This window comes from Asterias rubens, chromosome 11, assembly GCF_902459465.1.
Source record: "Asterias rubens chromosome 11, eAstRub1.3, whole genome shotgun sequence".
Lineage (NCBI taxonomy): Eukaryota > Metazoa > Echinodermata > Asteroidea > Forcipulatida > Asteriidae > Asterias > Asterias rubens.
The window spans coordinates 3,835,849-3,859,206 of NC_047072.1; the positions used below are offsets into that span (position 1 = coordinate 3,835,849).

The window sequence follows — 23,358 nt, forward strand, 5'->3', positions numbered from 1 at the left end:
TAGGAAACAAAAGTAAACAATAACAAAATAAATAAATAACTGGACATACATGTATATACCAACTTATGATAACAGACAATCATTTTCTAGAGTTCATTACTGTGGGAAATCTTAAAAACATGAAATTCTTTTCCATGGATCTTTGAAATTTTAGTTTTAAAAATTTATCTGAATGGTGCAATATTTGTTACAATTTTGAAATGGTACCTACCTAATATACCAGATGAAGTAGCCTCTGGAGAATTCTGGGGGGAAGATCTTTTGCATTCCTTCAAAAAACCAGTATCAGCAACAAGACCAGGGTAGCAGATTATTGCCACATACCAATGAGAACTGAAATCCAACAGTATTTTATTGATAAAATTTCACTTATCTTGAGCTTAGTTAAACTCACCTAATGGGCCAATCACTGAGGTGAGGGCTACTGAAAACTCAGGCAGCTGCTAGTATACAAATATTGACTGCTTTGAGTGCTATGGTTAAAACCATGACTCCGGAGGTGATCCCCGGAGTGTTCTATTTTCCCGAGGCGAAGGGAAAATAGACTGCTCCAGGGATCACCTCGGGAGTCATAGTTAGTGCATGCTTAATACGCACGTAGCTTTAATTAAACAAAGTGTAATTAAAAATTAATTGGCACCTTTGATACTTTATTTGGTAGGGTACAATGTACGTGTCCTGGTTTCAAGAGTCATGGTTTCCTGGTAACAATCCGATGTGACAATGATATTAATTCTACAACTATCAGGGCGTGTGCACATAAACAAAAAAATAGAGGCGAAACGTGCAATTTTTAATTAATGCAATTTATGCATAATTCCTGTACTTTTTTTCCTCTACTTTTTTGATAATTTGTTTTGAAAGGTTTCAAGAGACTTTTGCATCCAAGTCTGATGTGAGCGTATGCTTACAAACATTAGTGAAAATAGAGACGAAAAAGGCAGTATTTTTAATTTATGCAAATTATGCATATATTTCCCCTGCTTACTTTTTTTCTACTTTTTTGAGATGTTGTTTTAGGAGGGTTCGAAAAGACTGTTGCAAAAATAATCATTTCTGTTTAATTTTGTCTAGGTCAAACCACACATTGACTAGTCTACTCTGCTGGACAACGTTAAATGCTATCTACTCATCTTTTTGCAATATATTTGGACACTGCCACTGCCATTGCATAGGAAGAACAGTCAGTCGACAATGGATGGGGCTTTTGTGGCACCAGCAGCTTTCTATTCAGGTTCACTTGCGAACATCTTCAAAACGTGGGAACAAAAGCACATGTGTACAGTATAGTTCTGAGATGCCCTTGTCCTAACATAAGGCTAGGAAACAGTACATGTACCTTCCATTTGAAACGGTCTGTCATCTTAAGGATCTTAACATTTATCGTCCGAGAGGCCGACGTGCTGGACAACACAGTTTCTCACAATTTGAAGCCTACATGTATGCTGGTTGATTTGAGTAACTAACCTAACAAAATCCAAGTCATCACAGCCAGTGATAGGGATAACACACTGCCAAAACCAACATGTACCACCCCTCACCGCCTTCACATAACCTTAAAGCTATCCGCAGGTACAAGCATGGCATGTTGAACGTCCACCTATGGAATGCTAACTCGGTAAGAAATAAAACTGCTCTTCACAGCAACTATATAATTGCGAAACAATGTTGACATAATGTTCATAACAGAAACCTTGTTAAGGTGCAACAATTGAGTTGTCATTAATATTAATGCACACCATCAGGCTCATTTATAAATTTAGCACGTGGAGGTGATGACGATCATGATGGTACCGCTGTAATTTCTCAAAAGATCCTGAACATGTCGATCTCGGATGGATACAGCTACATGAAACAAAACATCACACATTTGAGCTTGCCTGTGTCACAGATTCTGCAAAGAACATGTGCTTTGCTTGCATTAACCGACCACCACCTTCGACAAGGAATGCATTAATAAGAACCGCAGATTTTCTAGAGGAATTTCCTGATCTCCCTGACGAGCTGACAACTTGTGCATCACGGCTAGTTCTCCTTGGAGATTTCAACATCCACATGCCACATAAAACAGATGTTACTCGATTCTTATCATCTTTGGATGAATCTGGGTTGCATCAGCACATTGATACTCCGACACATCGGCACGGTCACATCCTCGACCTAATCATTTCAAATCCTGAATTCGGTTTGGTAAGTGACTGAGAAGCTGTATTCTGATCATCACATATTGAGCTGCACCGTGAATATAGCTACCAATCCCCCAAAAGTGTAACATCATCGTCCAGACAATTCTGTACCCTGGATAAAGCTACCTTTTCCAAGGATCTTGCAAATACCCTCAGTGCATTTCCATTTGATGGTCAAGTTGACGATCAAGCTGCTTACTACATCGAGGCAACTCAGTCTACCCTTTGATGCACACCGTCAATCAACTACACATACATGTACCAAACATCTTTGGTTGAACCCGCCCTGGTATACTGACGTGATCCACTCTGCATTTCAGAAGGAGAATGGAGAGGCGCTGGAGTAAGTCAGGAGATGCTGTAGATTGCCTACAATTTATTGTTCAGGTGCACCTTGTCAGCAAGCTTAATTATGCCGAGAAGTGTAAATATTACAATGATAAGCTTAGCGGTGCTGATTCCAAAGCTGCATAGCTGCAAAGTGCCACCTGTCATACCCGCCTTTCCTTCCACGAAGGTGCTGAGCAAAAGATTCTCTGGCTTTTTCAAAGACAAAGTGCAGAAGATCAGACATGGCCTTGTTATAGCTGGCCTGAAGTACCATCCATCTGTATCCAACATCAACCCACCACTCAATGAACTGGTTTCCAGCCTGCTACTGCATAACATGTTGGTAAGCTAATATCCTCAGCGCCCAACAAGTCTTGCTTACTCGACTCGCTACCAATGTGGCTTACTGAAGGAAAACATCAACACTGTACTGCCATTCATTACATCCATCATCAACTCATCTTTATCATCGTGTGTCTTTCCTTCTGCCTGGAAGGTGGCCAGTGTCACACCACTCATCGAAAAACCAAACCTGGACCAAAATAACCTCAATAACTACAGACCTATATCAGACGTGCCCTTCTTGTCAAAGGTCGTACTGCATGAATTATCTGATCACCTGGCTCATAACGATCTCATTGCCGAACAACAATCTGCGTACCGGAGTGCTCACAGCACAGACACAGCTACATGTATCATTGCAGTAAGAAGTAGCATCATTGAGGCCCTACATAAGAAGTTAGCTGTCTTGATGGTGTTCCTTCTGCAGCAATCGATTCCATCGACCACGCCATACTACTACTTCAGTGCCTGTCTATGGAACTCGGCTTTCCAGACAATCCTGTGTCATGGCTCAGTAGATCTTACCTCAAATCGGAATCGCAGAATAAAAGTCACGAATGATCGATCAGAACCCCAATCACTTGACTTTGGTGTCCCACAAGGCTCTGTTAATGGCCAACAACTGTTCACCGTGTACACCAGTCCAATCGCCAACATCATCAAGCAGCATTAGGACGTGCAATACCATTCCTATGCGGACGATGTACAACCATTCATGGCAGACGACCCCAGGATTCATAATTCCACCGAAGCTGGTCTATCGTAATTGTCAGAGTGCATTACGGACCTATACAGACATGGATGGCTCACAACATGCTTAAACTTAACTACAGCAATCATGCTCAAACTTAATTGCAGCAAATCTCAGTTCGCTAATCCCCGTGCTCTTCCACAACTCGCAAATATTTCACTTTAATCAACAATGAGATCATTGCACCTTCCACTAACTGTTCGGAACCATGGCGTGGAGTTTGACTCTGCTCTGAAGATGAACCATCACGTGCCTTCTCATACCGCTCCTAAATATCTCACCATCCTGTATGACCTGGCCTACGCTCTGGTTCAGACAGTATACACTCTTGGCAGTTCCAAAGGTGCATTCCGCTGCTGGGGATCATGCTTTTTACGCACATGCTCCGCGCCTTTGGAACCGTCTTCTCTCCTCAAATTTGTTCTTGCAGTTTTCAAGAAACATCTAAAAACTTTCCTGTTCAATTATTGATTGCTTTGACTGTTTTCCATTATCAGTGCCATTATTTATTTGCTTATTGTTTAGCTTCTTGTAAAGCGCTGTGGTATTATGAGTAAGAGAGCTCTACAAACCCCTAAAATCATTATTACTTAATCTCAATACAAAGACAACCCATCTGTCATTGTCAGAATTACCCCCCATTCTAATGTATGGTGTTTATTTTGCAGGAGCAGATATACACTACTAATGAATATGTACATGTATGTTTAAGTTTACAGGGGCAAATCCACTATTGAATATGCATTTTTCTCCCCAAAGGTTGTGAACTCATGTTATTATGCTAATTTCGTAACTTGGTTAATGAATAGAAGTGCAGAGGTCAGTGCCTTCACTTTCCTTTGTACAGGTACTTGTCTGGTCACACAGGTTGGTGTGAATAATTAGGTATTGTTGTGAATTGAAGGATTGAGCTACTTTGCATGAAGTCGTAGTATGCAAGATTTTAGGGAGTGGCAGTAGTCTCACCTAGGTTCTTATGGAAGAAGGATCATGAAATTTTGAGTGAGAGAAAGATAGAGAGAATTTGGATAGGTTATTGGAAGTGCCTATATCTCAACAGTGTCGCGCTTTAATAATAACCTTTGAGGTTATTGTTTTGCTGCAATATTAATGCTAAACCAGAAACAGATTATCAGGCTGTTATTTTTTAAGCAATTGATTGGCAGAGAACTGAGGCGGCAGTTTAAGTTTGGAAGCAAGGAGAAAATCGTAAGTTGAAAATTTGCTTATTGTTTTTTGAGGATATTGATTCTAATTAAGCAGAATTCTTGGAAATGTGTATCTCATGCTGTATTAATGTAGCATTGGATTTGAACGGCTTTGTATTTTGAACACTCAGAATTTGTAGTTCACTATTTTTTGGACGAAGGAATCAGACAAAGAAAGGATTTGAGAAGTGCATGTGTATTTATCAAAATGAAGGAGAGCATCAGACATTATTGTATTTGTTTCAATAACTATTTTATAGATGGCCATGATGTTGATGTGGGAATCTAACCCTCTCCTGGAAGTTCAAGGTACTATACTCTCATAGAGTGAGAAGCGTTAATTGAAGGTCTGAGGCGGACCAAGAGGAAGGCCGGAGAGTCTGTGTATGATACGTGCCTATAAAGTGGAAGAGTGGAGCAAGATGCTGTAGTGTTACCGGAGGACAGTTAAACCTTTGGACATTTTCACGGTGGGCCATTTTATTCACCCAATATTTTGAACACTTTTGTTTGGAGTTGAATTCGGAGTTGGAGTCAAGAGTTGAAGTAAGAGTTTAAATTGGAGTCGAAGTCAAGAGTTGAAGTCAAGAGTTGAAGTTAGAGTTGAAGTCAGGGTTGAAGTAAGAGTATAAATCGGAGTTGAGATTGAATCGAGGCAGGACGCCAGACCGGAGGGTCACTTTTGTTTAAGTGTAAATTTGATTAACTTGATTTGGAGACATTTAATTGACTACAGAGTAGAGTGGTGTTATTAAGACGCAAAAAGCGAAACGTTGCAGAAGAGAGATTGTTTAAAAGCGCCTTGATTTTGTATGTATATAATATCGATTATAGTCTAAGGAGACTCACCCTTTAGTTTCTAGTATTTTCAACACATTGTTGATTTAAGGATAAGTTTTATTTGAGAAGATCGAGAAGAAGTGTTTTGAGTTCATTTATTAATTTCAGTCGAATCCAAGATATATAGATATTCAGTGTACAGATTCCAGAAATGGGGCAGTTTCCCCAGTTGTTGTAAATAAATGTAAAATAATTGTAAATATAATATTGTGTCTAAGAGACTTTCATTCCAGAGTTAGCAAACTGTCTTTCGCGTCATGGTTGCCTGGGGTTAACTGTGACAGTCATGACGTAATGATGATGTCATCAGGTCACGATTTAAAAGGTTTTGAAAAAGTTGAAAAAGGGCTATTTGCTTACCGCTGTATGTCATTGTGAGCTATGATGTTCATATTTGGGAATCTGACAGATCAAGACTTGGGCAACATTTGAAAAGTTAACGTACAAAATCATATATGACCTTTACTTCTGCGTCAAAAAGTCATTTTGGGGCTTATCTCAAAAACTAATTATCATTATTGTTGAATTAGTTTGTTAAACCTTTGGTTTCCCAAAAGTTTTCACAGAGACAATACCAATTTACCATTTACTTCTCCAATCTAATATTTTGGAAAAAAAATTGAATTTTCTCAAACCCAAATTGAATTTTATTATTTTTTGTCATCAGATAGAGCTTCAATTAAGGAACACATGTAACAACTTCCTAAACGATACACATATTATGACCTTGACTTTCAGTTCAAACCGGAAAATGAAATTTAATATTTGAAAAAATTCCAACTCATGAACCACATATTGGATTTTTCTCATTTATCTCGTCAGAATAAAACTCCTGAAAGACTTTTCAAAATGCCACATAGTGTCATGTGACTTTTAAAGACCCCCTTCCAACTTGATCTCACAACTCGAGAAGAGGGGAATCGGACCCCACAAATTCTTCAATTAAGAGATCAAAATGAGATCAAGCATAAGTGTGAATTGAGGGCGAGCAGGATCAGACCCGGCAAAATTGGTCCAGCATGGGAGTAGAGTTTAAGTGAGATCTTATCTTGAAATGATGATCAATGTCTAGTGGGAATGCAAAGGGAGATCAGACCCTGCAAATTGAGGGAAAAGTTGACACTCAAGTGATTGTGTTCTTTGTAGGGTTTTTCAGTCAGACTTTTTGATGCTTGTATCAACTTTCTTGACTACAATTCTCATTTAAGATTTTGTGGTTTGGTACAAATGACCCTTTGTCATGTACAATTTTAAAAGTGTGTGCGTTTTGCGGTAGCAGAGGAGATCTTACCCTTACATGTATATTCAATCTGTCTCCCTGCTTTGATCAGAAATGGGGTTCATTTCCTCTGGGTCCGCCTGATGCTTATTTTTGTGGTACTTTATTGTATACAGTATGAATGTTTGTACATGTATTGCAATTTTTTACTAAATTTTTGCTCCTTTTTTACTGTATTTTTAAACCATATTGATTTTTTTGCTCATGTTTTTCGTCCTGCATTTTAATGTTTTTTGGCTGTACAGCGCTTTGAAACAGTGTTAAACCACTTTATAAATGCATTTAAGTTAAAGGAACCTGTTGCCTGGGATCGGTCGAGTTGGTCTTTGAAAAGCGTTTGTTACCGTTTTGGCAGTGGACACTATTGGTAATTACTCAAAATAATTATTAGCATAAAACCTTTCTTGATGACGAGTAATGGGGAGAGGTTGACGGTATAAAACATTGTGAGAAACGGCTCCCTCTGAAGTGCCATAGTTTTCGAGAAAGAAGTAATTTTCCACGAATTTGATTTTGAGACCTCAGATTTAGAACTTGAGGTCTCGAAATCAACCATCTAAACGCACACAACTTCGTGTGACAAGGGTGTTTTTTCTTGCATTATTATCTCGCAAGTTCGATGACCGATTAAGCTCACATTTTCACAGTTCTGTTATTTTATGCATATGTTGAGATACACCAACTAGGAAGGCTAGTCTTTGACAATTACCAATAGTGTCCACTGCCTTTAATAAAATGCATATGGGTAGAAAGATAATGTAAAAGTAGAATACAATGATCCACACAAACACGCATCGAAATTGCACGGTTTTCTTTTTACCTCGTCGACTTACACGGTCGGCCATTTATGGGAGTCAAATATGGAAGTCAAATTTTTGACTCCCATATGGCCGGCCGTGTTAGTTTGAAAAAGTAAAAGGAAAACCACGCAGTTTCGAGGCAAATTTGTGTGGATCATTGTATTCTACTTTTAAAACATCTTTCCAACCATATGCATTTTATAACAAACGGTTATAAACGCTTTTTATAGACCAAATCGTCCCATCCAAGGAAACATGTTCCTTTAAGTTAAGTTAATGTAAGTTTATTTCTTTTGATTCCCAGCATGCACCATGCTAAAGTACAAGTAGACAAAGCATGTAGTTAGTGACAAATTGCAAATCAAGCATACATCAGTATTGACGTCCTGCGACAATACCATCTACCAACTTCTGTACATTGCATCCACAAACCAACGCAAATCTTTGGATGTAAATTCTTGGCTGTACATGTACATGTACATGTTCTTTAAAGATAGCACCTCCCAGCAACAACAAATATCCTTCAGATCTCAACCAAGCCTCAACCATCCATCATTGGGTACATGTACATCTTGTGTTTGTATTCTGTTGTGTTTTTCTAAAGAGCGCTTAGGGACATGTTTTATTACTATGTGTTATGCGCTATATAAGAATGGTTAATTATTATTATTATTATTATTATTATTATTACCATTTACAAGTTAACCGCAATAAACAAGTCACCAAGTTCACCCAGCCTTGGTTCAGCAAAGGAGCCGAGTCCACTAACAAAAGAGATTTCAACAAAAGAGATACGTGGAACTTGGCCCTTTGCTACCAAGCCCCATATACATTACGCAGCGCCAAGGCCTTCACACAGCACACCATCGTCAACCTCAGCCAACGGTTCCAGGGTTGTCTGTCAAATACAAATAGGCAACACAGAAATTCCAGATGGCACTGTCCACTAAGAAAATGGTGCCTCACATTTTCCAGGATGTCACTAGTATTTACACTAATGTTAAAATTAGGGAGCGTCTCAAAAGTTTCATTTGGAAAGATAGAGTATGCCCATGTGAATACATGGACCGGTCTGTAGGACCGCAAGCGCGTTTCTTTGGATCGTTCCAAATGGCAATTTATATCGTAGGAGTGTTCCTGTGGATCGTTCCACGGGACCGAGTTGCATGTCCCAATTGTGAAAATGAGCCAGTGTAGAGATGAAAAACATACCAGCAATGCGATGATGTTACGTTCATGTTTTATGTGCATAGTATTAGGAGTAGTAGATGGCTGACGACTTTTGAGGACTTGATGATATAGTGCATACTGAATGTTATTGTTATTAGGTTGTTAATTGCGATTGGAATTTCGTACAATTTAAAATAAAACAGCAAACCTGCACTCTGTAAGTTGATTCATAAATAGGCTTAGTAATTTTTTTGTCCTGTTGTGTGAATATTTGACTCCAATGCCATATAATTTTATAAGTTTGTTGCGACGAGGAAGAGCGGACGGAACATGATGTACATGTATGCCGAAGGAAATGTCTGCTCAACCCATCCGACCAGCCTCCCGCCCCCGGTGTTTCAAAAAATAATCGCAACAATACAAAGAATATGTTGAAAACGATATGTTCTTTCAAGTTATATTAAATAAATAGACCAGGGGACGTACCTTTTTAAATGCCTCGATAATGAATATTTCAGAGGAGGTAATATTTCAGCAGCAAAGAATACGCAGAGAATCCAATACACGCGTAATCAAACATTAATAAAATAAACAGCTTAGAGCAACTACGAACGAGAGTGCATTTCTCCATTTCCGCAGGATCGTTCCTTTTGGACCGTTCTGCTAAACTGGCAGTGCAGCGCTCCTGTGGAACATTCCAGCGGTCCACAGTTAGCCCGTTCCAGCGTTTGCCCATCGTAACATTCTTTTGCGCTAGGAAGGTGCCCGACTTTTGAGACGCTCTCTTACCCATGGCTGTTGCACTTACTGTTCATTGATGGGTATAATGATGAAGTCCTTCTGGAAGATGTCGACATTTCTTGTCCAGGTACACACTTTCTGATGGCGCTTCTCCATTCGAGATAGTGTAGCATCTCTTGATGATTTGTCACGACCATACTCACGGCGCATTAAACGTCCATAGAAGAACGAACTAAGTACAAATGTTTTCTGCCGATCACTTTCACTCAGGACCTGGTTGACAAGGTATCTAAAAAGATAATACTTATTTATTTGTTGAAAAGAAGATGAAGTAATCATTGTTTGTTTGTCATGATCATCTGAAGATAATAAGTTCATGACGCTCAGTTGTCTCAGATCTGCTCTATCCAGAATCTGCATATACATGTAGCTCTTATAAAAATGATTACATGTGGCTTTTAAGTTTCAAGCTCTACACTGTGCAAAGAGTTTTCTCAAACTAACTTAAAGAAATAACATTAAATTTTCTATCCTTCCAATCCTTGAGCTTTGTACTGGTTTTGGCGGTCAACTTTACTTTTCACAATTTTTCTTTGGTCTCTGATTAATAAGACAACTTACTTTCAAAAAAACAAAAATCCCATCGCTGCTGGTTTAACAGTGCAGCCGTCGATCTCACAAAGAGTTAGGACTCGTCTTATCTCGAGTTAGGACGAGTAACTCGTCTTAACTTAGGATTAGTCTTAAGGTCTACATGCTACAGTGCAGGGTTGGGACTCGTTCTAAGTCCTAAGATTAGTCTTAAGTTAGGAAGAGTTTTGTGAAATAGATGGCTGGTACTTAACAACTTATCTAGTGTCGCTACAGAACAAAGTGATGATCACTGTGTGAAATATTCAATTAATACAGTCAAAAGATCCTTTTGTTTGTCCTTCATATTGTAGTATTTTTTCTTAAACAGGCTAAGATATGATGGTTTGTGAGGAAGTCTGCGTTGCCAACTATGCTGATGTCCAGTCCAAGGTGCTAACCAACGATCGCTCATAAATACAAAGATGTAACAACATCAGATAATGCAATAACTTACTTAATGTAGAAGTCAATAATGACATCATTAAGAAATTCTCCTTCCTGTAGGCACTTGAGATCCACCTCATGTAATATGATTCTTCCTTTCATTGGAGCTGGAGGATACACCAGAACCCTGTTATGTCAACATGGAAAAAAAATCAACATCAAATGTACGTTTGTACATATATCAATAATTGGAAGAATTGTTGTAACCTAGTACTTGATTCAACTTACACTACAGGTTGTTGTTGATTTCTGCCTGTGTCCATGTCATCTTCTACACCATCCTTATCTCTAATACCATCAGTCTTTACGGCTACAGCTTTACTCTTCTCAATGCAGTAGAACGCTGGTTTATTTGTATCGTTAGATGTTGTGCTGCCATTCCCTCCATTATCATAGTTCACTGCATCAATGCTAGGCTTTACTTGGTTACCAAGCTGAAAAACAAGTTTGGCTAAAAATATTTCAAAAGGTCTGAGGCATTTTAACAAATAAACTATTTCCACTGAAAGGCTAACCACACCTGAATCTACTTCTGTAGTTCAAATTATGCAATATTAATGCTACAGATATTCAACTTACTACAGAAGTAGATTTAAATTATGCAATATTAGTGCTAAAGATATTCAACTAACTACAGAAGTAGATTCAAATTATGCAATATTAGTGCTAAAGATATTCAACTAACTACAGAAGTAGATTCAAATTATGCAATATTAGTGCTACAGATATTCAACTTACTACAGAAGTAGAGTCAAATTATGCAATATTAATGCAACAGATGTTCAACATACTACAGAAGTAGATTCAAATTATGCAATATTAATGCAACAGATGTTCAACGTACTACAGAAGTAGATTCAAATTATGCAAAATTAACGCAACAGATGTTCAACGTACTACAGAAGTAGATTCAAATTATGCAATATCTGTTGCATTAATATTGCATAATTTGAATCTACATGTACATGCCCTCTAGCTACCGGGCAACCTCGGTAGTCTAGTTGGTAAGACACTGCTCTAGAATTGCAAGGGTCATGGGTTCAAATCCCACCCGAGTAACATGCCTGTGATATTTTTTCACAGGACTCGGGGGAAAGTACTGAGTATACAGTGCTAACACACATCGGTGTATGGGTAAAAACCAAAATTAATATTCTTTATCCCTGATGCAAATTTAACATCTATTATATCGTTGCGGTACCCGCTGCCAAACATAGGATTCGAACTGCCTCTAGCTACCGGGCAACCTCGGTAGTCTAGTTGGTTAGACACTGCTCTAGAATTGCAAGGGTCGTGGGTTTCGAATCCCACCCGAGTAACATCCCTGTGATATTTTTTTACAGGACTTGGGAAAGTACTGAGTATACAGTGCTAACACACATCGGTGTATGGGTAAAAACCCCAAATAATATTCTTTACCCCGACTTCTGTAGTACGTTGAATATCTGTTGCATTAAAACTGCATAATTTGAATCTACATTGTACTTCTGTAGTACAATGAATATCTGTTGCACTAATATTGCATAATTTGAATCTACATTGTACTTCTGTAGTACAATGAATATCTGTTGCACTAATATTGCATATTTTCAACAATATGTTCACTGTTTAAAGGCACTTCAGCCCTTTTCCCATAAGAGCCAAGACCAATGTCCCTTATTGTGGGCACCAGTTGTCTGTCACAAAGGTTGTTTGCGATTTCATGACCAACATTCACACGATCACGCACATTGCGTTCCCGACGTCCCTTGTTTATGTGAGATCGCACTGTGTGTTGTTTATCAGTTCGCTGGTGCTCTGTCAGTGTCCCGTGTAATGTCATGTATTTGCTTTAGGTTACCATCGATCATTTTTTGGCGCACCAATGTGTTTTTCAGGCATAAGAATCTTCCGGATTTTTCACCTTAAAATAATGTGTTCTCCGAGTTCAGTGTAAATTTGAATTGAAAAACGAGGGATATGCAAAAGGGTTTGCGTCCACACCATTATTTTTGGCGTGCATTAAAACACGCTCAGCGTGTTTCTCGATCGGATTCAACCCTTGCTACATGTTGACGTCGCCAGAATATGCAACTGTGGAGAATTTGCAGCGAAGTACATGTACTTCAATTGTACAGCGATTGATCACAACCAAATAGGAGACTTTCCAACGCTAGGCGGCAGCAGACATACCGGGTAAATTTCCATTGTCTACGTAGTTCTGAACATGCGCATAATTCTGAGAACAATGGATTTACCCGGTAAGTCTGCTGCCCTCTATCGTCCCAGAAAGTCTCCCATTCTCACTACATCCTGTAATAGAGTTAGGAAAAGTCCTATTTGTGTTTTGTGTGTAGTGCGCGCGATGTGTACGCTTTCGTTGAACATAAAAAGGACTGACTGTCAAGTCTATCTGCACATGTGTGTTTACAGATTTTCTTTCCCGTTTTTGATGCAATCAAAATGACACTAGGTAGTCGTTACGTGTTTTGCAAGGTGAATCCGTTTGGATGTCAAGGGAATTGACAATACGATAACAAATAAACGATTTCTCATCGTCCCAACTCCACAGATGAATGTATCCGAAAGCATTTTGTTTGAAATTGCAAGCGGAACAGCCAGATTCAAGGCTTAATTCTTGATCGGAAGCTTCTTGGTTAAAGAAACAAACTTTGAAAAAAGCAATAAAATAAAGTTATTTTCAATATGTGCCGCCGAAACCATTTTGTTGGATACCTGGAATATACAAACTTTCTCCATCAGGTAATGACGTGTGCTGCTTAAAAGTTTGTGCATAAAGCAAATGCAACCCCATGGTTTGTGCATGCATGATCGTTGTGCGATCACCGAGGACCTTTGTAATCTACTGTGTGATGTTTCACACGAGTGACTCGCAATTCTAAACAGGGTTGCGATTTTTTGGAGGAGGTCTTGTTTATTACGCGGGTCCGTGGTGATTTCATCGCACGGATTCATTTCACACAACGCAAATTTGTGATTATATAACGGGAATGTGATTTCGCTCCCAACGACCATGGTTTAGATAGCTCGTGTGAAACGGGCTTTGGACACCTTTCGAAGACCAGTATTCTATCTTGGTGTTCCCAAACATATGCATAACATAAAAATCTGTAAAAATTTGTTTCTCTATTTGGTCATCGCAGTTGCAAGAGAAAAATGAAAGAGAAAAAAACATTGATGCTTTGCAGTGTTGAAGTCACCTGTGTCGAGTCAGAGACCGAGTCACGAGTCACTTGGGTCGAGTCCGAGACCGAGTCCTGAGTCACTTGGGTCGAGTCTCAGTCCTCACCCGAGTCAATTGGGTCTAGTCCGAGTCCCCGTCTTGAGTCACTTGGGTCTAGTCTGAGTCCCCGTCTTGAGTCACTTGGGTCTAGTTCGAGTCCCCGTCTTGAATCAATTGGGTCTAGTCCAAGTCCCCGTCCCAGGTCACTTGAGTCGAGTCCCAGTCCCCGTCCCAGGTCACTTGGGTCGAGTCCATGTCCCCGTCCCAGGTCACTTGGGTCGAGTCCGAGTCCCCGTCCCAGGTCACTTGAGTCGAGTCTGAGTCCCCGTCCCAGGTCACTTGGGTCGAGTCCGAGTCCCCATCCCAAGGTCGAGTCCGAGTCCGAGTCCCAGGTCACTTGGGTCGAGTCCGAGTCCCCGTCCCAGGTCACTTGGGTCGAGTCCGAATCCCTGTCCCAGGTCACTTGGGTCAATTCCGAGTCCCCGTCCCAGGTCACTTGGGTCGAGTCTGAGTCCGAGTCAAGAGTCAATTGGTTTAAGTCCGAGTCACGAGTCACTTGTTTAAATAATCAAATAGTTAGTAAACTTCAACCAGTTCACCTATACCAGAACACTTGATTGCAACCTAAAAATAATCGAAAAATAAGAATTGGAAATGACAAAAAGAAACAGACACATATGATTTAAACAAAGTTCTGTACCTGCAATTTAAATTTCATTTCAGGTTTTTACAAAAACACAACATGTACTCCCCCAAAATATCTTCTAATGATTAAAAAAAAAAAAAAAACTATATAATGATTTATTCATTTTAGAAAGATAGGTATCCAACAAAGTTTTATGGTTTAGAAGAAAAAAAAACTTTCTGAAATATTAAAAACTGCCAAATTACTAAAATGTTCTTGTTACACTTCAAGAAAACAAGCTGTGACAGAGTGGTAGGCTCCAAGTCTAGACCGATGAGGACGCATCGGTAATATGCATCAATCATTGGCTATGATGTACTATGGGTATAAACGTTGACAAAATACCCGGATTTGGCATCGTGCACAATAATGCTTTTTACAAGAAGACGGACTCGAGTGCGAGTCCTAAACTCGAGTCATACAACACTGGCTTTCAGACGCCTTAAAGTCTTTTAATATCCAAGTGTAAATTACCTATTTCTCAAAAACTACATTGTTACTTCAAAGGGACGAGTTTCCCAAATACCATCAACAGCTTACCATGGCTCATTTCACTTAATTTGTTTTACTAACAATTATATTGAGTAGTTATAAATTGTGTCCAGTGCCTGTAATTGTTAAAGGCAGTGGACACTATTGGTAATTACTCAAAATAATGATTAGCATAAAACCTTACTTGGTAATGAGTAATGGGGAGAGGTTGGTAGTATAAAACATTGTGAGAAACGGCTCCCTCTGAAGTATTGTAGTTTTCGAGAAAGAAGCAATTTTCCACAAATTTGATTTTGAGACCACAGATTTAGAATTTGAGGCCTCAAAATCAAGCATCTGAAAGCACACACAAAAATCGTGTGACAAGGGTGTTATTTCTTTCATTATTATCTCGCAACGGAATTTTTCATAGGTTTGTTATTTTATGCGTATGTTGAGATACAAAAAGTGAGAAGACTGGTCTTTGACAATTACCAACAGTGTCAAGTGTCTTTAACTACTGTTGCTCCAACTTGTTTATAAGATAGTCATTGAGGTTGTATAAAAGAGAGCTATGTACATGTATGCATATTCTATAACTGGATGCTTGGGCAAAGTACAAATTGCAGAAAGTGGCTTTTCTTATGGTACTAGAATACCCTGGTGCCTATAGGCACCCTACATGTATGTTTCTGAAACTAGTAAATATAGTTTATGTGTACTTGCCTGTAGAGACGAAACTCTGGATTTATATTCCTGATCTAAATCAGGCCTTGAAGGTCTGCACTGCCCCAGAACTTTGTTGACCGTCATTTTACCAAGTTTAATGAACAAGCTCTCTGAAACACAAAATAGAGAATAAATCAAGTAAATAGTCTCTGTTTTTGTGTGAAATAGATTTAATGCCATAGACGGCTGGCAGTAAAACTAGCCCGGAAGGTCACATGATTGTTTGTACCACTTTTTGGTTAGAACAATCACGTGACCTTCGTTTTTGTTTTAAAATGCTCAACAACGGCTCAATTTGATGATTTTTTTTTAGAGACCGTTCTTCTTCATTCCTGGAAGACCGTTGAAGTCCATCTTAGTCTATTTTGTAGCCCAAATAGCCCAATTCAGCCGGTGTGTCCCTTTAAGAGATGAAGGGCATTGGTGCAAGGAGGGTCCTAAAAGAAATTCGTCATGATGACGTCAACACCGGTCACGTGACGTCATCTGAAAGGTGTTTAATTTAAATGTTTGAAAAGCTATATCACATCAACCACAAGAGACCGTAGATTTTTGTTTACGGGATTGTGTAGGGATAAATTGGGTCTTCATTTTATTTTGTGTGCTTGACCTCACATGACCCCTACTTCCAGTCGAAACGGGCCAAAAACCGGAGTGCCCTGTAACTCAACAGTGGTAAAAGTGAGTGTCTAGCAAGGATGGGCAGTTAAAAAAAAACTATTGATGACGTCACAAATTGCAACAGCGCCCTCTAGCGGCTGGTTGGAAACTCTTCAAAACGGACTTTTTGAAGATGTCTAGGTGAAGTTTTTTGTAATCACTTTAAATTTTACACACACAAGTACCGTCGGCATGTGTGAAGTTTCAGATCAATGACGTCAGTGTGGGTCACATGACGCAACATTAAAGGTGCATTTTTAGAAGCAGTATAACTGTCGAAGTAATGATGCAATTATGTTGAAATTTGTTAGATTTTGGCAAGTTCTCGTGAACTGTAAATAGACGTTCTGATGACGTCATCACATGATTTTTTATGATTTTTTTCATTTTTGCACCTTTAGCACAAAATTGCTATGTGAACATGGTATAATCCAAGTTATTTTTTTATTTATGCCACATTGGGCAAATTGCTTTTAATACACAACAAATTTCAAACTCAGTTGAGAAATTTGAAAATTTTATTGACGAAACAGCTATGCATTTGTGTAAATGCAATCATGTCTAGTTTTTTCTTCATCTTCTTTGTTGGCTTCTCATATTTACTAGATTAATTTACAACAATAATTAGCTGTTCCGACCTACCGTCGGAACAGGTATTGTTTTCGTCAAGATTTTTATTATTTTTATTATTACTCTTCTTTGTTTCTGCCTAAAACCCATAGCATTTGTACACGTTTTTTTCTTTAAGCCTAATCACCCAAACCATAATACGAAAGAGTGGGTTTATTATACCAAATTGAAGCTTAGAACATAAGCTTTACTCGAAATGAAAAAAAAAAAAATCTTAATTAATTAACCACGTAATGTTCATTTGAATAAAACTGGATGCAGTCGCTTCCATGCTATTGTTAAAGATTCTCTTTGGTAAATGCCATACAGTATGTACCTATCATGACTTATGACTTCTTGAGAGTAGTCTACTCATTTGAATATAACTGGATGCAGTCACTTACATGTTATTGTTAAACATTCTCTATGGTAAATGCAATTCAGTATGTACCTATCATGAGTTGTGACTTCTTGAGAGGAGTCTACTCAAGTCTTTTTTTCTTGTTTTCCAACCGAGTTCTGGACCCATATACTTTGTACGCGAAGTTTGAGGGTTTTCGTTAACGAACGTGCGTATAAATAGGGGTTTTTGACGACGACGACATACCATTGTGTCCACAGATTTACACTAAACTTAAACAGTTTGAAGATAATGACAGTTGAAAGCTTCCCTTAAAATATTACTTGCTGTGGTGTTGTAGTTTTTGAGAAATTAGTGAACAAAATGTCAACGTCTAGACTCTGAGGTGGTGTCGTCCGTCTAGGACCGGGTTCGTTTCAGGCGACGAGCGTGGACGACGAAAACAGACCGCCTGGGATTTGGAATGATTTACGGGTGAGGTAACCTTGTTCGCGCCAGGGACCAGTTGCTTAAACTAATTCCAGTATTTCGCTTTACTTTTGGAAATTAGATCATGACAAACAAAAACTCTTCGACAGAATACAAAATCAGAGATTTTATTATGCTGACGCTTCTCTGGTGGTTGAGTGGCTCAATGTTACAGCTGCTTATATTAAATAGGCCAAAGTTTTTTTTTCTTTATAAAAAATGCGGAAATTGAGCAGAATACCTGGATGCACAACTTGTAGTTTGTACATGAGGAATGGTATTTGCTGTGTTTAGCTGCTTTTTGTGTTTGGTTTGGTCTGGTCCTGGGCCAATGGCTTTTAAAGGAAAGAATCGCAGCGCTTACGTAATCAGGGAATTAGGTGCTTAGGCTAAGCGTGTTTAACATCTAAGCACACAGGGAATGTGTTCTTGAGCATGACAATTCGCAACAAAAAATTTGCTACAGTTGACTAATTGTGCTTGACTCCTGTGAAACTTTCACTGCAAAAACAGTGACTTCTTAAAAATTGATTTGCATTCGCAGGATAACCGTGCTTTATAAATTACTTGTGCAAAAGTAGGCCGGGGCGACTAGTGTGCTTTAAGTGTTAAAGTCGCGACTACAAATTATTAGAGAGGTTACGCAAGCGTGCGGATACAGAAACAGATACGGATATGATAACCGTATCCGTTCACATCAGCCACGTGTTAAATTTTGTTTCGCAAACTATAGGTATGTTTCACTTGAGTGCGCTCGCACTCGTCATGAGTGTTTTTCTGACATACATAATCGATTAGGGACCCCGTGTTTTAAACACTGTATTTTCTATCTAAATTTATATCAAGCAGGATGTGAAAGCTATTCCGTGGGAAATGTTTTTGATCTGGGACAAAAATACAACTAAGTATCTGCAAAACAGTATCCGTTTATCTGCGACGTGTATGAGCTCCCGTATCCGTGACAATGGTATGCAAAATACGACAGTCGCGGATATGCGTCATGTGAAACACACAAAGTGTCGACAAATCAGTATCTGTATGTGTATCTGACACTTGCGAAACCTCTCTATTATTAGAGTCGCGACAACTGTTTTTCTCTACTCCGTTATAATCGTGCCCACACGTTGACTACAAAAATAGTCCCGACTACCTGTTTGGTGAAACAGTTGTGTTGCTTACTACTAATCGCAACATAGTTAATGTTTCGCTTGCAGAACATTGCGACACAAATCTTGACAATCCGTAATTTCTCGTGTCGTAGTTTGGTTTCACTAGTCACCCAGGCCTATCATGATGGGAACTTGCACAATGAAAAATCCTGTGGGAATGGGGCCAATGTCATGCTCTGCTCTGGAAGCAAAGATTCAGTGCTTAGCAGAAGCAGTGAATTCTTCGCTTACGTCAAGCGAAATAGACTGCTTAGCAGGGATTTCTTTTGTTTGTGTGCATCCAAGCTACACTTTGTATTCAGCGCTTGCACAGTAAGCGGAAAATGGTGATCGTAAGCGCAGAGTTTGGTGAAATCCACTCGTTCTAGATTAACATCAAACCAGTCAAGGCGCACCGGTCAGAAAAACCTCTCATTTCATTTGTTTCGTATTCATGACCGTCGCGGCTATGAATATATAATGAGCTCGGAGGACACATTTTAAAAAATCCAATTCGGGAATATTATATACTGTAACAGACAAAAACTCTTGTAACACGGAGCAACAGGGTTTTATTGTACCTACAAAAATTATTTCATCATTTTATATATCAAAAAATAAGAAATATGGGACAAAAAACGTTACCCTCTTTGTGCAGAAATAAGGGTCTCCAAAAACGTCATTTTTTAAATATTTAACGAAGTCGTGCAGAAGAATTTTACAGATGGACTGTTAGGTAAACTATTAATGTAGTCTATCGCTATATTCGTTATTTCTAAGGTCACTCGAAACAGTCAAGTTCACCAAAAGAATCCGTCTTCGTCAGCGTGACCGTTCAGAATCGAGAAGTCCGCCATGTCTCGCTTGTAAAATGAGAGCCCACACGTGATTGGTCAAAACATGGACAATGCTCACTGTCCTATGTAAACAATGTAACCAATCAGCTGCTGTGTAAGGAAACGCTAGGCATTTGCCTAGCGTTTCCGTACATAGCAGTCATGTCTTGTTCCCTACTTCAAACGTCACACTGATTAATGCGGTGTTGGGGTGCCAGGCTTTTCAAATGGTTGTGAATTTGTCTAAAAGGGATTCGTTTAAAGTAGGTCTGCCGTACAATGGCCAAGCCCATTACAATTATATTTGGAAGCATTTTATTATGCCATTCCTCCGAAAATAATAGTAGATATGCGCCGTGGTTTACACCTTTATTTCAGAAACACTATTGCCTTCAAAGGACCACCATTACTTGCCCATTCTCACATGCTTTTATCCTGTCAAGATTGGTCAATTGTTCACAACGTTTTTATTAAAACACTGCAACATTATTTTCTTGTTTCATGAATTAACTTATTTATTTGATTTCTTCTTTCAGCTGCAGGAATTTCTCATGCAATTATCCACATTTTACAGAGTCTTGATTGTTTAAATAAATTTTTAATGCTAGGTCAGCACGGAGAATTAATAACAAAAAAGTTGTTACAGGAACACCCAGGTAATTAGGAGATCTGTAAACATTATACTTTCTAATTCAACTAGTTTCTTATTTTCCCTATTATCTCTAAATATCAAAAGCAACTTGCAATACAACATTAAGTATTCTTTTGGTCTGTCGTTGAATATTGATTAAAACAATGTAATTTATCTTGATGAGAACCCCGTAATGCAATAATTGAACAATGCTTACTCTTTACGTTAAAATTATTTTACATATACAGTACTATTGGCAAAGATCTTTTTGTCGAAAAGCTGGTTCACATTTTAACCATCTTTTTTCTGTCTCTGAAACGAAGTTTGTTAATATCAAGAACTACATGAATGACAACATATCATCGGCAACTGAGCAAAACATACCTAATACTGTTTTAAAAAAAAATTACCTGAAGGTTCCTATCTAGATTGTTTTTGTTTTTTTCAAGTTTATGAATATTTTTTTAATTTAAATCTTAAGCCTCAAGCCTGGTTCATACTTCCTGCGAATGTGAATGAGATACGGATGTTGATATCAAAAGTTCACAAATAATTTGCAGAGGTTGAATTGTGCGAATATTGCTTTACGTGCGAAAATTGCGTTACGTGCGAATATTGAGATGTGCGAATATCCCAGCGAAAACAGAGTTGTGATGTTAAATTCACGTAAAATTTGTATCGAATTCACATTCGCAGGAAGTATGAATTAGGCTTGAGGCTTTAGATTTAAATTAAAAAAATATTCATAAAGATAAAGTCACAAGCATGCAAACTGAATTCGCAGGGTCTGTTAGCTTGAGAAAAAAAAACCACCAAGACCTTTTACTTAGTACGAGGTTCTTAAGTGTCTTGTAAGAAGGTACGAAGTGTCCAAGATACGAAGTGTCCAAGATACGAAGTGTCCAAGGTACGAAGTGTCCAAGGTACAAAGTGTCCAAGGTACGGAATGTCCAAAGTCACTTCGTACCTTGCAAAGGTACGAAGCGCCAAGGGTGCGAAGTGCCAAAGGTACGAAGTGTCCCGACACCTTTCATCTCGGAAGACTGTTTTTTGACCCATCCATGCCTAGCGGTACCAACTACATCTCTGAGCACGGCAATCCTGAACAGGCATCATTGCACCACCCCGTAGAAATCTGGCTGGGTTACAACATCAGGAAGAAACCATGCAGTCAATGTTCAACTTCACGTTCTCCGACAAGTACTTTGTGATGGAATTATCCAAAAGCTAGAAACATCGGTAGGTCATCAAGGGTAGGCCTGAGGTTCGGAGGAAAAAAAAGTAACATAATATTTTAATTTTACATTGTTTAGATCCCATCATATAGTTTAAATAAAAAAATATTTGACAAAAATAACCAGGCTAATTCTCATTGTACACGGACCTAAACTGGGGGCGCTGTACTCCGTAGCACGTTAATATAAGGTTTGCGGTATAAACACATCCGGTTATTAAATATTAAACTTCAAATAAGAGGACAACTAACACAAAACAAAAGAAATAAATCAACTGCAATCATAAATTATATAAATGCAATAAAACAAAGAGCAAGTTGAAGACAGAAACTTGTGTTTTGTAAACATCGTGTGCAAAATAACCTAGTACTGTCACTGTAGTATGAGCATTTAAATAATTATAACAATGTTTAGTGGATTCAGGTCCCTACCCTACTACTTCTTTCTGATATTTAAAAAAATATTTTATAAATACATGCCACGACGACGATGTCCAACGACAAAACAAATAAAAAGCAGCACCAGAAAAATCGTGTTTACTGTGACGTCACGCTACAATGAGTGCCGCAACAGCGGAGAAATTTGTGATTTTTCTTGAAATTACGAGGCCGAAAACACGACAACGGTTGAACGTGCAGAAGTGAATGTACCATCAAGAGGACCGCAAACCCTTCGTCTACCATAATATCGACCTCATTTGTCTCCATTATGCTCGAAACAGTCAAGTTCACCAAAAAAGTGAGGCTACTCTTCGAAAAGTGTGAAAACTTAAGTACACTTCAGTTGAAAATATAAATGTCTTAGAGGGGTTAAATTCGGCAAAAATTGGGTTCTAAATCTACGTTAGATTGTCGAGAAGGCTACTTACCCCACCATGTTGGTTTTACTCTGATGGAAATGTACTTCCCATCGGTTTCAAGGAGCAGTGTCGGAACGCTCGCAATTTCATGCGAAATCTCGAAGGGGTCCGAGGCCCTGCTCTCGCTGCAAATGAAATCGAGCTCCGCGCTTCATTATCGAGCACGCTGCGCCTAGACTGAAACCACCGACCAAATACAAGGATTTTATCCTTAAGTAGTTTGTCACATGACAATTTGGACTCAATACTGACATGAACTCAAGAAACCAACAAACCAAACAACCCCAAGTCAAATATTAGTTGTTTACATTTATTAAACTTTTTAATTGAACTTTTTGTGATAAACATTTCAACTGAACGTTTGACTAGTAAAAAGGAGATGTTGTATAATAGAGTAGACCACTCATCTTATATACCGCCCTCTATTGACAACTTACATAATATAATAAACACTAGCGAGATGCAGCGCTTTCGCGCGGCAACCCTACTTCAAATAATATGGGTAGCTTGGCATCAGTCGCCGCATGGACGCGCGTGCAAGGGGTCAATTGTAAAAAATATTAAAATTCTTTATTAAATTAACCACATGACCCTTATTTGCATATTAAATTAGGAAATCTTTGCATCATATCTCATGAACTGCACGGCCGATTTTTAAACTGTTTGTAGTTATAGACTCGTTAGGGGTTGGAGATTAGTTTTGAAAAATTGTGACCTCA

The 23,358-nt window shown here is 38.7% G+C and overlaps 1 protein-coding gene across 1 annotated transcript in view; it reads right to left on the reverse strand.

Annotated features, from left to right (window-relative positions):
* Nucleotides 1-23,358, reverse strand: part of LOC117296984 (sentrin-specific protease 6-like) — a 42,127-nt gene that overhangs the window by 16,328 nt on the left and 2,441 nt on the right. The window contains exons 2-6 of the mRNA XM_033780091.1: nucleotides 15,830-15,942; nucleotides 10,953-11,158; nucleotides 10,735-10,851; nucleotides 9,715-9,936; nucleotides 212-333 (exon numbers count right to left, since the gene is read on the reverse strand). Coding sequence (XP_033635982.1) covers nucleotides 212-333; nucleotides 9,715-9,936; nucleotides 10,735-10,851; nucleotides 10,953-11,158; nucleotides 15,830-15,916 — 754 coding nt within the window. The 5' untranslated portion in view covers nucleotides 15,917-15,942. The remainder of the gene's footprint in view (nucleotides 1-211; nucleotides 334-9,714; nucleotides 9,937-10,734; nucleotides 10,852-10,952; nucleotides 11,159-15,829; nucleotides 15,943-23,358) is intronic.